This window comes from Ictalurus furcatus, chromosome 25 (genome assembly GCF_023375685.1).
Source record: "Ictalurus furcatus strain D&B chromosome 25, Billie_1.0, whole genome shotgun sequence".
In the NCBI taxonomy this organism is placed as follows: Eukaryota; Metazoa; Chordata; class Actinopteri; order Siluriformes; family Ictaluridae; genus Ictalurus; species Ictalurus furcatus.
Genome location: NC_071279.1, coordinates 18,930,078 through 18,942,577, shown reverse-complemented (window position 1 = coordinate 18,942,577; position 12,500 = coordinate 18,930,078). Strand labels below are relative to the sequence as shown.

The following is a 12,500-nucleotide window of genomic DNA, read 5'->3' as shown; positions in this document are numbered from 1 at the left end:
CGTCCAGTAACGTGGACTGTATTTAGCATTAAGTGTTAAATTAAAATGAGTATAAAACATTATCACGTGACAGAGGAACATAATAATAGTGCTGGAGAGTTCAGAGGCACTGAAGAGTAATCAATGAACGCGGTGTTTAAACTGTGACAGGGATGAGTAAAATCCAACCTGGCAACCCGGAGCAACGCGATTTAAACCCCTGTCCAAGTTTGAGTACCAACTTCATCCTGCAGATTTACCCCAGACTCACAGCACACGAGCTCAGGACAACATTTTACTATCTTTTATTTACTTTATCTAATCACAGTGTTTACAGAAAAAAAAAACAACCCTGACATGAATTAATTAAACTGCAAGATAATAAATAAAACATTATTATTCATTATACAAATCTAAAGTGGAGAGGGTCACGGAGTTATGGAAGACCTGCTGGGGGGATGAGCAGCGCTTCTTCTCTCCTGCATCTCTCCAAGTTTTATTAAGTTCTCTCCTGCGCGAATGTTTTGGCACTCCTGAGGAAGAGTGATGGACACCAGAGATCGGTTTTCTGCGGGATGGAAACTGGATTACAGGAGATTTACGGTAAGATCTCAGAGAAAGAGAGAGAGAGAAAGAGAGAGAGAGAGAGAGAGAGAATGGAGGAGTGTATGAGGAGCGTTAATGTACCTGAAATAGTGCCGAAGTGCTTCTTATTGCAACTCAATAACTCGTTATGTCAAGATTATGTCGTTACTTTGCCTTAATATATTCTTATTTCAATTCAATAACTTTAAAACGTATTTCGACTTAGTAGCTGTTTATTTCAAGACACTATTTAGTCTTAATGATTCATCATTTTGACTTAATATCTTGGTATTTCAACTTAATAACGTATTTGGGCTCAATATTTTATGTTTGATGTAATTATGTGTTGTTTTGACTTAAAAGCTCATTATTCCACTATGTTCTTTCATTATTTTGACTTAATAACGCGTTCTTACACAATATTACATTGTTATTTTGACACATCTCATTATTTCAGTGTAATTATGTGCTATTTTGACTTAAAAACTCATTATTGCATGATATCATTAAAAAAAGGTGGGGCAGTGGTGGTTTGGTGGTTTGGTGGTTAAGTCTCTGGGTTACTGATGAGAAGGGCACGGGTTCAAGCCCCAGCACTGCCAAGCTACCACTGTTGGGTCCCTGAGTAAGGCCCTTACCCCTCTCTGCTCCAGCTTCATGGCTGCCCTGTGCTCTGACCCCAACCTCCAGACAGGCTGGGGTATGCGAAGAAAAGAATTTCACTGTGCTGTAATGTATACGTGATCAATAAAGACTCATTCGTTATCATATCTTGTTGTCATTTTAACTTAATATCCTCTTATATGGGCCTAACCTGTTCATTTTGACTTAACAAATCGTTAATTCACTATATATTATGTTATTATTTAGATTTAACATCATGCTATTTCGATCTATTATATCATTACGTTGACTTAACTTTGGTGTAAAAATGCTTTAACTCAGTAACTCATTATTTCAAGGTTAGTCCTTAAACTGGCTGAATAACTTATTAAGCTGTTTCGAGTTGTTCGATCATTATTTAACACTTAAGACATTAAGAGAATTCAGTATGAGTCGTAGCAGTCATTTTCAGCTTTTGAATTGGATGTAATGTACCGTACCTGAATGCTTTTAAGTGAATTACGTACGTTTATCCATGTAATCATTACATGGATAAACGCTGCACCTGAACTCCAGTAACGCAACACCTGGCTCTCACGACTCTCTGCAGCGCAGCATCTGCAAAGCACAGCGCAAAGTAAAAGTTTTCCCAGAAGCCCTGAAGGTGCGCCATAACTATCATTTATTAGAATTAAAGCACCTGAGCGATAAACAGCAGGTTTCTGTTTTGTTGTGTTAATTCACTGAGTCAGGGTCTAAACCCCTGTGTGTCCTGAGATGCTCTTCTGCTCAGCACGGTTGTAAAGAGTGATTATTTTCGGAGTTACCACAACCTTTCGTCCTTACTGTACGCTACCATCAGATTTGAAGAAGTCTGTCCGTTCTCCTCTGCAACCTACAGAACTGCCACCTGCTGGATGTTTTTTGTTTTCCGCACCGTTTTCCGTTGTGTGTGAAAGTCCCAGGAGATCAGCCATTTCTGAAATACTCAAACCAACACGTCTGGCAGCAACAAACCAAACCACTGTCAAAATGACCACGTGATTGGCTGATTGGATGAACTGGCAGGTGTACAGGTGTTCCCAATCGTAAGTCTTTACTTAACTCAACCTGCGTTGGTTTAAAAAAACAAAAAAAACTCCCGTGTAAGGAAGTAATTAAACACATGACGAGGTCGGTGCTGCGTGTGAGTGTGTGTTCAAAAAAAGTTTTTCACGCCTTCTGCATCCTCTGAACCTGCCTTTATTTCTGTTTCTGCATCAGGTCATCGAAGGCTCGGCATATAAAGAGCCGCTGCACTATGGAGGACTCGGTCCCAGAAAAAAGCTCCACTCGGCGGATGAGATTCAGCACGGCTGTCGTCCGAACCCAGAGGGCGCCGGCTCGGCATCGGCGAAGGAGCGCGGCACCGGGAGGGCGTGTCAGAGATGTCACATCCTCACCAACCAACTAAACAGGCAGGCGCTGGCTCTGGCCGAGTCCGGCACGCTAAAGGTTTGTCCTCGTTTACGTGGATATGTTATCGTTTCTATAGCAACAGATCATTCACAGGGACTTGTCCGGTACTTGCGCTGCGTAAACAGATTAAAAAGAACAGACACAGTTCCTGAAATTGTTGCATTTGGATTTTTATAAGGAACACTATATTTGTAATTTAAGGAAGGAGTCTCCAGTGTCAGCACTTTTTGAAATCCTTTTTGAAAAGCTTTTCCCAACACGGGAACGCCTTTCGATTCCATAGAGCGCGTATATAAAACGCACACGTACTCCAACAGTTAAGAGGACCGTAAAGTATGAAAAGGACCGGGGGGACGATGCGTGACGAGGAGGCGAGTAGAGGGCTGTCAGGGCGAGCTCACATTCCTTCGCAGAGATTCAGAGCGCTCCTAAAGCGTCCGAGACAGTGGTGTTAACATGTCCAAACACCTCAACGTCAAAGTTCCTTCATCTTCAAAAGCTCCTTGTTTCCACCGCTTCTGGATTTCGGCTCTTAAGAGCTTACAGATAAAAGGTACAAGAAGATTAAAAATTTTCTGAAAGAAAACTAAGCTGACCCTTAAACCCCCGGTACGAAACGCCGAGCGTGCTATTCATTTATTCATAATTTATTCATTAAGCATTCTCTGGTCCAATCAGAATCCAGAATTCGACAGCGCTGTGGTGTAGCGGAATTGAATCCGAGTGCAAATGTAACGTGTTTAAATCCTGTACAGTCACCTGAAAGGTCAGCTCTTTATTTAATTCCCCACGCTTTGTCTCCGTGGCATGGAGAACGAATCAGTGTTAAAGTCTGTCCTCTCTGACTTACAGCCGCTCCACACTCTCATCACTGTTTATGGGAAACAGTTTGTAAGGCCATTAGTTTGTATTACATATCGTGTGTGTGTGTGTGTGTGTGTGTGAATGATGGCGAGGCGACAGAGGTGACCTACTCAGCACCATTTTATGATCCTATGAATTGTGAGTGATGACTTACACTGGAATGGCCACGTTGAAGAAAAGTGCTGAGATACAGAAACGTGAGTAGCTGTGCGTGTCATTGACGATAGCCGGTCTGATGAGGGGATTATAGAACCACGTTACACTCTGATGTGGAGTAAAAATGCACCCGGTAGTGGTGTTGGAATATAGAAAAAAAAAAAGCAAGTTATTTCCGAGCACTTTGTTGTCGGGATATCTCCAGCGCCCTCCACTAATATTGGCACCCTTGGTAAATATGAGCAAAGAAGGTTGGGAAGAATTGTCTTTATTGTTGAACCTTTTTTGGAATGACATGAAGGGTCAACGGAGTGAGGATCCACGTGCAGCTTTGTTAAACAGAACAGCAGACGTATAGACAGAAAGAGGTAGATCACCGGCAGACTCGATATCCAAGGCTCAACCAGAGACATGGTCTTAAACAGGCAAGGCAAAACAATAGATAGACGCTCAGTAATGTCAGCTAGCGAAAAACAAGACTTCGCAATGGGTGAGTGTGAGCGTGAGTCTTAAATGGTCCGATAGACAGAAAACAGGTGTGGGAGCAGTCCGTTCCGGATACGGGGTTATGGGAAATGGAGTCCAGGGAGAGAGTTAATACTCATGTGAAAGTTCCGACTGCTGGGGAGCATTAGGAACCACAGACGCCTGATTTGTGACACTTTCGAAAATAAAAAATACTCTGCTCTCATTGGATATCAAACAATTGCAAACACAACACAGGTTTATCCAAAAAAAAATAAAACTTTGTTAAATATATGTCTGGGACACGTATCGGCACCTCTATGAGTCAAATATATTTGAAGAATATTCCCATTAAAAAGCATTCCTAATGTCCTAAAAGAAATATTAGTATTGCTAATAAAACCTACCCCAGTTGAGACACGGAGTCAGGAGGTCACCTGAGGTCCACTTCATTGAGATTTGACCCCAGTAGACCTTACAGCTGTGTACATTGCTGTGATTGAGTGGAAAGGAGCTCATTCATCCTGCTGTGTGTGTATACTGTAGATCAGCACCTGGGCTCATTGTGTTTGCCGAACAATATATCCGATGGCATCCAAGTAGGAAATGAAGCTACTTAACGTTCTATAGCTCAATGAAAGTGTTTTCCTGTTGGCTTTTCCGTAACGTGTGGTCTCACACGTTGCCTGTGTATACTGTATGATATTCTGCTTTTGATTTACAATAACTTTCTGTTCAGAAGTTTAATGTTTTAGGGAAAACGACGACCGGGTGGTTTGCTGTAAATGTTCTTTCACGAGGAACATTGAAACCTCTGTGCAGTCGCTATTTATCAAAACCTGTGATGCTAGCTTACGTGAACATCGTGCACCTAGCAGGACACAGGACGTATCTTCAACGACATAGTATAACTTATATGACACGTGATGACCTGTGAGGTGTCTGTAATAACATATGACAACTCTATTATGAGGTGTGGCATGTCTCTGATAACGTATAACGTACAACCCCCGTTCCAAAACAGTTGGGACGCTGTGTAAAATGTAAGTAAAAACCGAATGCAGGGATTTGCAAATCTCGTAAACCCAGATGTTATTCACAATAGAACACAGAAAACATATCAAATGTTTAAAGTGAGGAAATTTACCGTTTTAAGGAAAAAATAAGGTAATTTTGAACTCAATGGCCGCAACACGTCTCAAAAAAGTTGGGACAGGGCAACAAAAGGCTGGAAAAGTAAGTGTTAGTAAAAAGAAACAGCTGGAGGGTAATTGGGAACAGGACAGTAAGATGATTGGGAATAAAAAGAGGATCTTAGAGAGGCGGAGTCTTTCAGAAGTAAAGATGGAAGAGAGGTTCACCAATCTGCGAAAAACTGCGTCTACAATTCGTGGAACAATTTCAGAATAATGTTCCTCAAGGTATGGGTGACAAGGGTGAACATCAATATTGCATGCCCGTGATCTTCGGGCCCTCAGGCGGCACTGCGTTAAAAACAGGCCTGATTCTGTAATGGTAATCACTGCATGGGCTGTGAGTTCCATTACAGAATATAACATCTGTGATGACATGTACAGTACCGTCATGAAGTGTGAACTGTTTCTGATGATGTATGGCATATATCTGATGACATAACATGTCTCTCTGACATGTCTCTGATGATGTGTGACATGTCTCCGATGACATGTCTCTGATGACGTGTGACATGTCTCTGTGACTTGTCTCTGATGACATGTCTCTGATGACGTGTGACATGTTTCTGATGATGTGTGACATGTCTCTGTGACATGTCTCCGATGACATGTCTCCGATGACATGTGACATGTCTCTGTGACATGTCTCTGATGATGTGTGACATGTCTCCGATGACATGTCTCTGATGACGTGTGACATGTCTCTGTGACATGTCTCTGATGACGTGTTACATGTCTCTGATGACGTGTTACATGTCTCTGCTGACGTGTGACATGTCTCTGTGACATGTCTCCGATGACATGTCTCTGATGACATGTGACATGTCTCTGATGATGTGTGACATGTCTCTATTACATGTCTCTGATGACATGTCTCTGATGACGTGTTACATGTCTCTGATGACGTGTGACATGTCTCCGATGACATGTCTCTGATGATGTGTGACATGTCTCCGATGACATGTCTCTGATGACATGTGACATGTCTCTGTGACATGTCTCTGATGACGTGTGACATGTCTCCGATGACGTGTGACATGTCTCCGATGACATGGCTCTGATGACGTGTGACATGTCTCTGTGACATGTCTCTGTGACATGTCTCTGATGACGTGTGACATGTCTCCGATGACATGTCTCTGATGACATGTGACATGTCTCTGTGACATGTCTCTGATGACGTGTGACATGTCTCCGATGACGTGTGACATGTCTCCGATGACATGTCTCTGATGACGTGTGACATGTCTGTGACATGTCTCTGATGACATGTGACATGTCTCTGTGACATGTCTCTGATGACGTGTGACATGTCTCCGATGACATGTCTCTGATGACGTGTGACATGTCTCTGTGACATGTCTCTGATGACATGTGACATGTCTCTGTGACATGTCTCTGATGACGTGTGACATGTCTCCGATGACATGTCTCTGATGATGTGCAACATGTCTCTGATGACGTGTTACATGTCTCTGATGACATGTTGTAATGACCTATGATAGGTCAGTGATGATGTATGACATATCTGTGGTAACGTGTTTCAAATCCATAACGTTGCATGACATCTGTGATCACATCTGACGTGTCCTCAGTGACGTATGACATGTTTGAGATGAAATATTGCATATCTGTGTTGACGTATTCCATGATCGTGATGACGGAGGACAAATCGCTGATGACACATCACATATATAGGATGGCATGATGAATCTTCAATGGCGTATGAAGCAAATGCAATGGCATAAAGTGTTCGTAATAGAACATCACTTATCTTTGTGCTGTATGTCTAATCTATAATGGCGTCCAATGTATCTGTGATAACGTAATACAGTATCTATCTACTCTATATTCTACGGCCATCTTTTTTTTTTTTGTCCTGTTCCATGTTCCTCGGGCATTTTGTCGCAGTTTTCTATGCGGTAACACAGCTGTTTCTAACTCATCAGCAGTCCATTATGAGCTGAGTCAGATCTGTTAAAGCAGACTAATGACAAAACCGGTGAATCCTCAAAGCTCCGATTGAGCAGTGTCGGCGCTGCAGCAATGTCAGGAAAATGTATAGCTCTTTAATGTCCTGCTCAAAGCTTGGGAAGCATCTAGATGTATTAGTCAGAATGTTTCGGAGCTTTGCTTTGCTGTGACAGCGTTCAAACACGGCTCCGGGGGAATTTATTCGAAGAAAACCTGTGTTTGTGTAGAGAAAACGATTGAGTAAAATCAGGCCTTTCAGTTGCAGAACCTCCCGAGATGAATGCTGAGCAAACTTTTCAATGCATTCGAAATAGGAATAGATGTTTATAATTAATGATTTTTATTATGTCTTGACATAAATACAACTTCGTTCCTTTCCGGTAAACACCTAAAATATGGTGTAAAAGCCAGACGCTTCTCTCGATATGCTCCATTCTCTGCAGTAAGACTTATTGGACAGTTTGGACGACCAGATTGAAACCCAGAGCACATTAAAATGTCACAGTGAAAGCACCGAGTCTTTACCCGAACCGAGATAAAACTTCCCCGGCCGCTTTATAACACAAACGCGCTGTCATCCCCAGACACCACCATTTCTCCTCAAGGACGCCTATCATCCTGAAAGAACTTTAAGTGCACTCAGAGAGGAAAGACATTTTTTTTATTTCGGAAAAGAAGATCTGATCTGGCGCGCTGTTAAAGCAGTCGGCTGACGCTCATGTAATTGAACCGCCACTAATGTTCCCACTTGTATTACAGACGTGATCTCCAAAGCAAATATAGCTTTAGCCATTTAAAAAGCCGTGTGGATGAAGTGATCTCTCAGGAGTCGAGTTTAAAAACATTCAAACTGTATACCATCCCCATACGTTTCAGCTCGAGGGTTATTTATTTTCTATTTTGTATAAATGTTTGCTTATTTTCCTGAAGGGTGCGAATAATTATGGACTCCACAGCAATCACTGTGCATCTGATGTAAAGAAAAGTGTTAAAATAAATAAATAAATAAATGCAGAAATGAAAGCGCCGGTGGTGTGTATGTGGAAGAGGGTCGGATGAAATGTCCTGCATTCCCACAGCATCTTCAGACGCTGTTCTGAAACGCCTAAAGACCTGCATGAAGAGCCATTTGAGAGGCCTTCTTTATTTTTTTTTGAGTGTCCTCGATGCTCAGTCATCGTTCTCTCTCTCTCTCCTTCCCTCCCTCCCTCCCTCTCGCTCTGTCGATTTATTTTAAGTGACCCTGAGGCACACTGGCACATTCGGAGACGCTCTTATTACCATCGCACTGTAGAACGCTCTGAGCTGGAAAACACTGGAAACCGATTTGTGGATAAGGACGCCTGTAGGAGCGTGTACTGTACTGTTTCATAAAGTCAGACAGACATTGCTATGATACAAAAGTGTTCATCAACAACCTTTTGAAAATGAAGCGGTAACAATAATACTTTAATCTTCCATTCAGTAGTTCTTGCAGTATAAACAGGTGCTTGGATACCCCGAGCCTCCAGGGGGCCCTGTAAGAATGCAGGATAGTTGTTAAAACATCTACAGACTGTAGTATCAGAATAAAATGATCTTTTATTTTTCACCTTTCATTCAGGGCCGTGTCTATCTTTTAGAGTAGTGTAAATGGTCGTAAAGGGCCTCCCAGCCACTAGGGGCGCTGTATGAACGCAGGATGTCATTTTAAACTATATATAGATAGCAATAATATTTCTCGAGGACATGATGGTTCAGGTGTTCACAGAGTGCCCCCTTGTGGTCTGAAACTTGAAGGTATGAAAGCTGGATGTTGCTTGGTGCCCTCGAAGGTTCGGAAACATCACTGCTTCTGCTCAAAGTGCATGACATAATGTAAATCAATATTCTTCCGTGAATAAATATTTCATGAAAAGGTCATAACTAGTTCAAGCTCCTTTTCCTCCACGCTTTGTGAAGTTAATTTAACAAGGAAGTTAATTAAGACGCTCTGTGCTCGGTGCACTCAGATGCTAGATAGATTCCAGGTCTTTCTTCTCTGACCTCAGTACCTGCATCATATGACCTACAAAATTCGAGAAGAACAGCTCAGATCTTTTGTTTTTATTGACTGAAACTGGTGTAAAAAAATTGCTGTACCATTTCATCAAATAATTCTAGCTTAAATCCAATAATAATAATAATAATAATAATAATAATAATAATAAGATAAAGAAGAAGAATGACCAAATGAATACCATATGACCAAAACTATTATCTGAAAACATTTTGCCCATAGATTTAAACTAAATGCAAAGTAGCTGTCAAAATGAACTTAATGAAAAGCTAGATTTAAAAAAAAGAAATGCTCATAGTCCGGTTTATGAAGATGCTGGTGTTGGATTTGTTTTTTTTTTAAAATAATCTGAGAAGGTGCTGGCGACGTCCTGGTCCATGTGATGAGAAGTTAAACATGTCCGTGTCTCTGCTGTCTTACAGCCACATGATCACACAACGTGACCAGGGTTTATGAGCGAACTCAAACAAACTCCAAGCACCTTCAACAAGGACCCTGTCTCAGGTTGTCCTTCAGTGTGCTGTGTTTTCACCAAGCGCTGACCTTCAGACTCGAGCGCAGACTCTTTGTACGTGCTGTGGGAAGAAAATAAACGACGCGGGAGTGAGAATGTACTATTAGATAACAATTTCTTTTCTTCTGGACGAGTATCTGGACGATAGAGAGAGGATCTGAGAGCTTGAGTCAAAGTTGTTAGCACAGTGCTGAAGTCACTTCCATATAAAATTGCTTTGGGGCGGGGCTACATATGACATCAGTTAGTGATGTCATTAAACAAGCTTTACCTCTTTGGACCAATCGTATCCGTGATCAGAGGAGGAAGAGGAACTCTGCAGAAACTCTGCGTTGTGTAATTTTATTAAAGAATGAAATCGTGGTTGTTATGGCAACGCTACTTTCTGAAAGGCTTGATTGATTTTAGACTAATGGAAGCTAATTTACAGTACAAGCAGATATCAAAAAGATGTTAGTGATGAATCATTTTTCTTCTTCATTACCCCCCTCATCTTCTGGTGGTCCTCAGGGTTCCATCTTGGGTTGTTTTCCCTTTATATGCTTCCCATGGGTATTTATCACTGCTATGCTGATGATACCCAATTCAGTTAAATTTGATTTGTGTAGCGCTTTTAACAGTGGACATTGTCTCAAAGGAGCTTTACAGAAACATATAAACACAGGATAGAGATTTTAAGGGTGTGAATTTATCCCTATTGAGCGAGCCAGCGGTGATGGTGGTGAGAAAAAAACTCCCTGAGACGATATGAGGAAGAAACCTTGAGAGGAACCAGACTCAGAAGGGAACCCGTCCTCATCTGGGTAACGACGGATAGTGTGAGAGTAAAAGAAAGTTCATTATGGTGTTTATATGTAGTCTGTGTGTTGAACTAGTCCACTGTTCACTAAAGGAGACCTGAGTGTAAAACTGCATGTGGTAATCGCAGTCCCAGGGCCATCACAGCAACCGTCGTCCCAGCAACCACAGCGAGAACGTCCATGTGGAATTGAGGTCCAAAACCATTTCCATGGTACCGTCCTGTACTGCTTGGGGATGTCTTCAGCAGCAGAATGTAGCCTCTAGTTGATGAGAACTCCGACCAGAAGAAGGGCATCAGGATGGATCAGGCGGGTCCGGAGAGCAGAAAGGGTCAGGATCTCTGGCATCTCAGGAGTATCATGTGTAGCTCGACAGAAGGAGAGAATTAATGCGCATCATCTACGCTGGGCATAGCTGCACCTAGTTGTAGCTTAAGATGGTGCAGCAGGTGTAAAGATGTATCACAATTCTGGACATACGGTAGCTAGGCCCGGCGTAGGGCTTACACCCAACTTTTGTATACTTTTGGCGTCTCTTCGCTGTCTTCCTGTTAAGTTCAGAATTGATTTTAAAATTCTTCTTTATGTATACGAAGCTCTTTCTGGTCTTGCTCCACAGTACATTACTGACCTTCTTCACCCTGACTCTCCTACCAGCATCCTGTAATCAACTTATTTATCTGTCCCCCCCGTCCTCGTACTAAGACAAAGACTCTGGAACCGTCTCCCCGTTCACGTGAGGACCGCTCCGTCTTTAGATATTTTAAAATCTTCTCCTAAAACGTATTTTTATTCCTTGTCTTACAATGTTATTCAATGTGATGCTTATAAGCTGTTTTGTACAGCACTTTGGCTCAACTGCCGTTGTCTTTAAAAGGGCTTTATAAATCAAATGTGACCGGACTTGATTAAGGACAAGGAGAAGACATGGGTTCGTTTCCAAATGGGTGTGCTCATGCATATTCATAGCTGACATTTGTAATAAGGCTAATGGTGTAAAGATGTTCCTAGACCATATTTTTTTGGGTTATTATTTAGGCATTATACCACACACAGCCCTGTTGATTCCTGGATTGTGATTGGACAGATGGTGTTGATTAATTTTCTATAACAGCAACTCAGACAGCAGTGCTTCTGCATATCACAGGTTTTTCAGGTTATCGATGTGCTGGGAAAAGGCCAGTGAGGAAACGACTGTTTATAGCTGCTATAACGTAAGAGAAAGTAACATTAAATGTAACTGTAATCACGTGAGTAAAGATAATGAAACACTGTTTCATTTGAAATGGTTTTAAAACATACATGGCAGAAAAAGGCAGCTCTCAAAGCCGCCTGAGTTTAGAGAAATTCTCGATGTACTGATGATGTCATGACCCGAGGGGTCCGTCATAGATCAGCCCGTCAAAGTGATGGGATGCCAGTTGCCATGGCAACCTGAATGAAGGATGGAGGATGAAGGCATCTTGACAATGCACATCTTGCACTGCTGTCTGTGAAACATCCGTCCACCCATCCGTCCATCCATCCATCCATCCAACTAAGGCTCCATCTATCCATCTGTTGTCCTTCACTGGAACGAGTTTCCACACTGGACTCCATTAAACTCTGACCGAACGGCTGGAAATAATTAAATCCACAAATGAATATTTTCACCCACTGACCTGGGTTTATGATTATCAACCTGTAATCTCATGAGCTAATCTTTAATTTAATTTCTGCATAATTTCACAGTATTTACTTAACATTCAAACATCAACAAGGTAAGGAATAAACAATCTGTGTTGAGCTTTTAAAGTAAAATAATCAACAACGGTATGGCGTGATGTGGCGTGGCGTGGCGTGGCGTGGCATGGCGTGATATGGATGGCGTG

At 41.9% G+C, this 12,500-nt stretch overlaps 1 protein-coding gene across 1 annotated transcript in view; it reads left to right on the top strand.

The window, feature by feature from the left end:
- Positions 1–12,500, top strand: part of kif26aa (kinesin family member 26Aa) — a 91,148-nt gene that overhangs the window by 1,362 nt on the left and 77,286 nt on the right. Inside the window, exons 1-2 of the mRNA XM_053613936.1 lie at positions 1–582; positions 2,431–2,661. The exon at positions 1–582 is cut by the window's left edge and continues 1,362 nt beyond it. Of these exons, the coding sequence (XP_053469911.1) occupies positions 526–582; positions 2,431–2,661 (288 nt within the window). The 5' untranslated portion in view covers positions 1–525. The remainder of the gene's footprint in view (positions 583–2,430; positions 2,662–12,500) is intronic.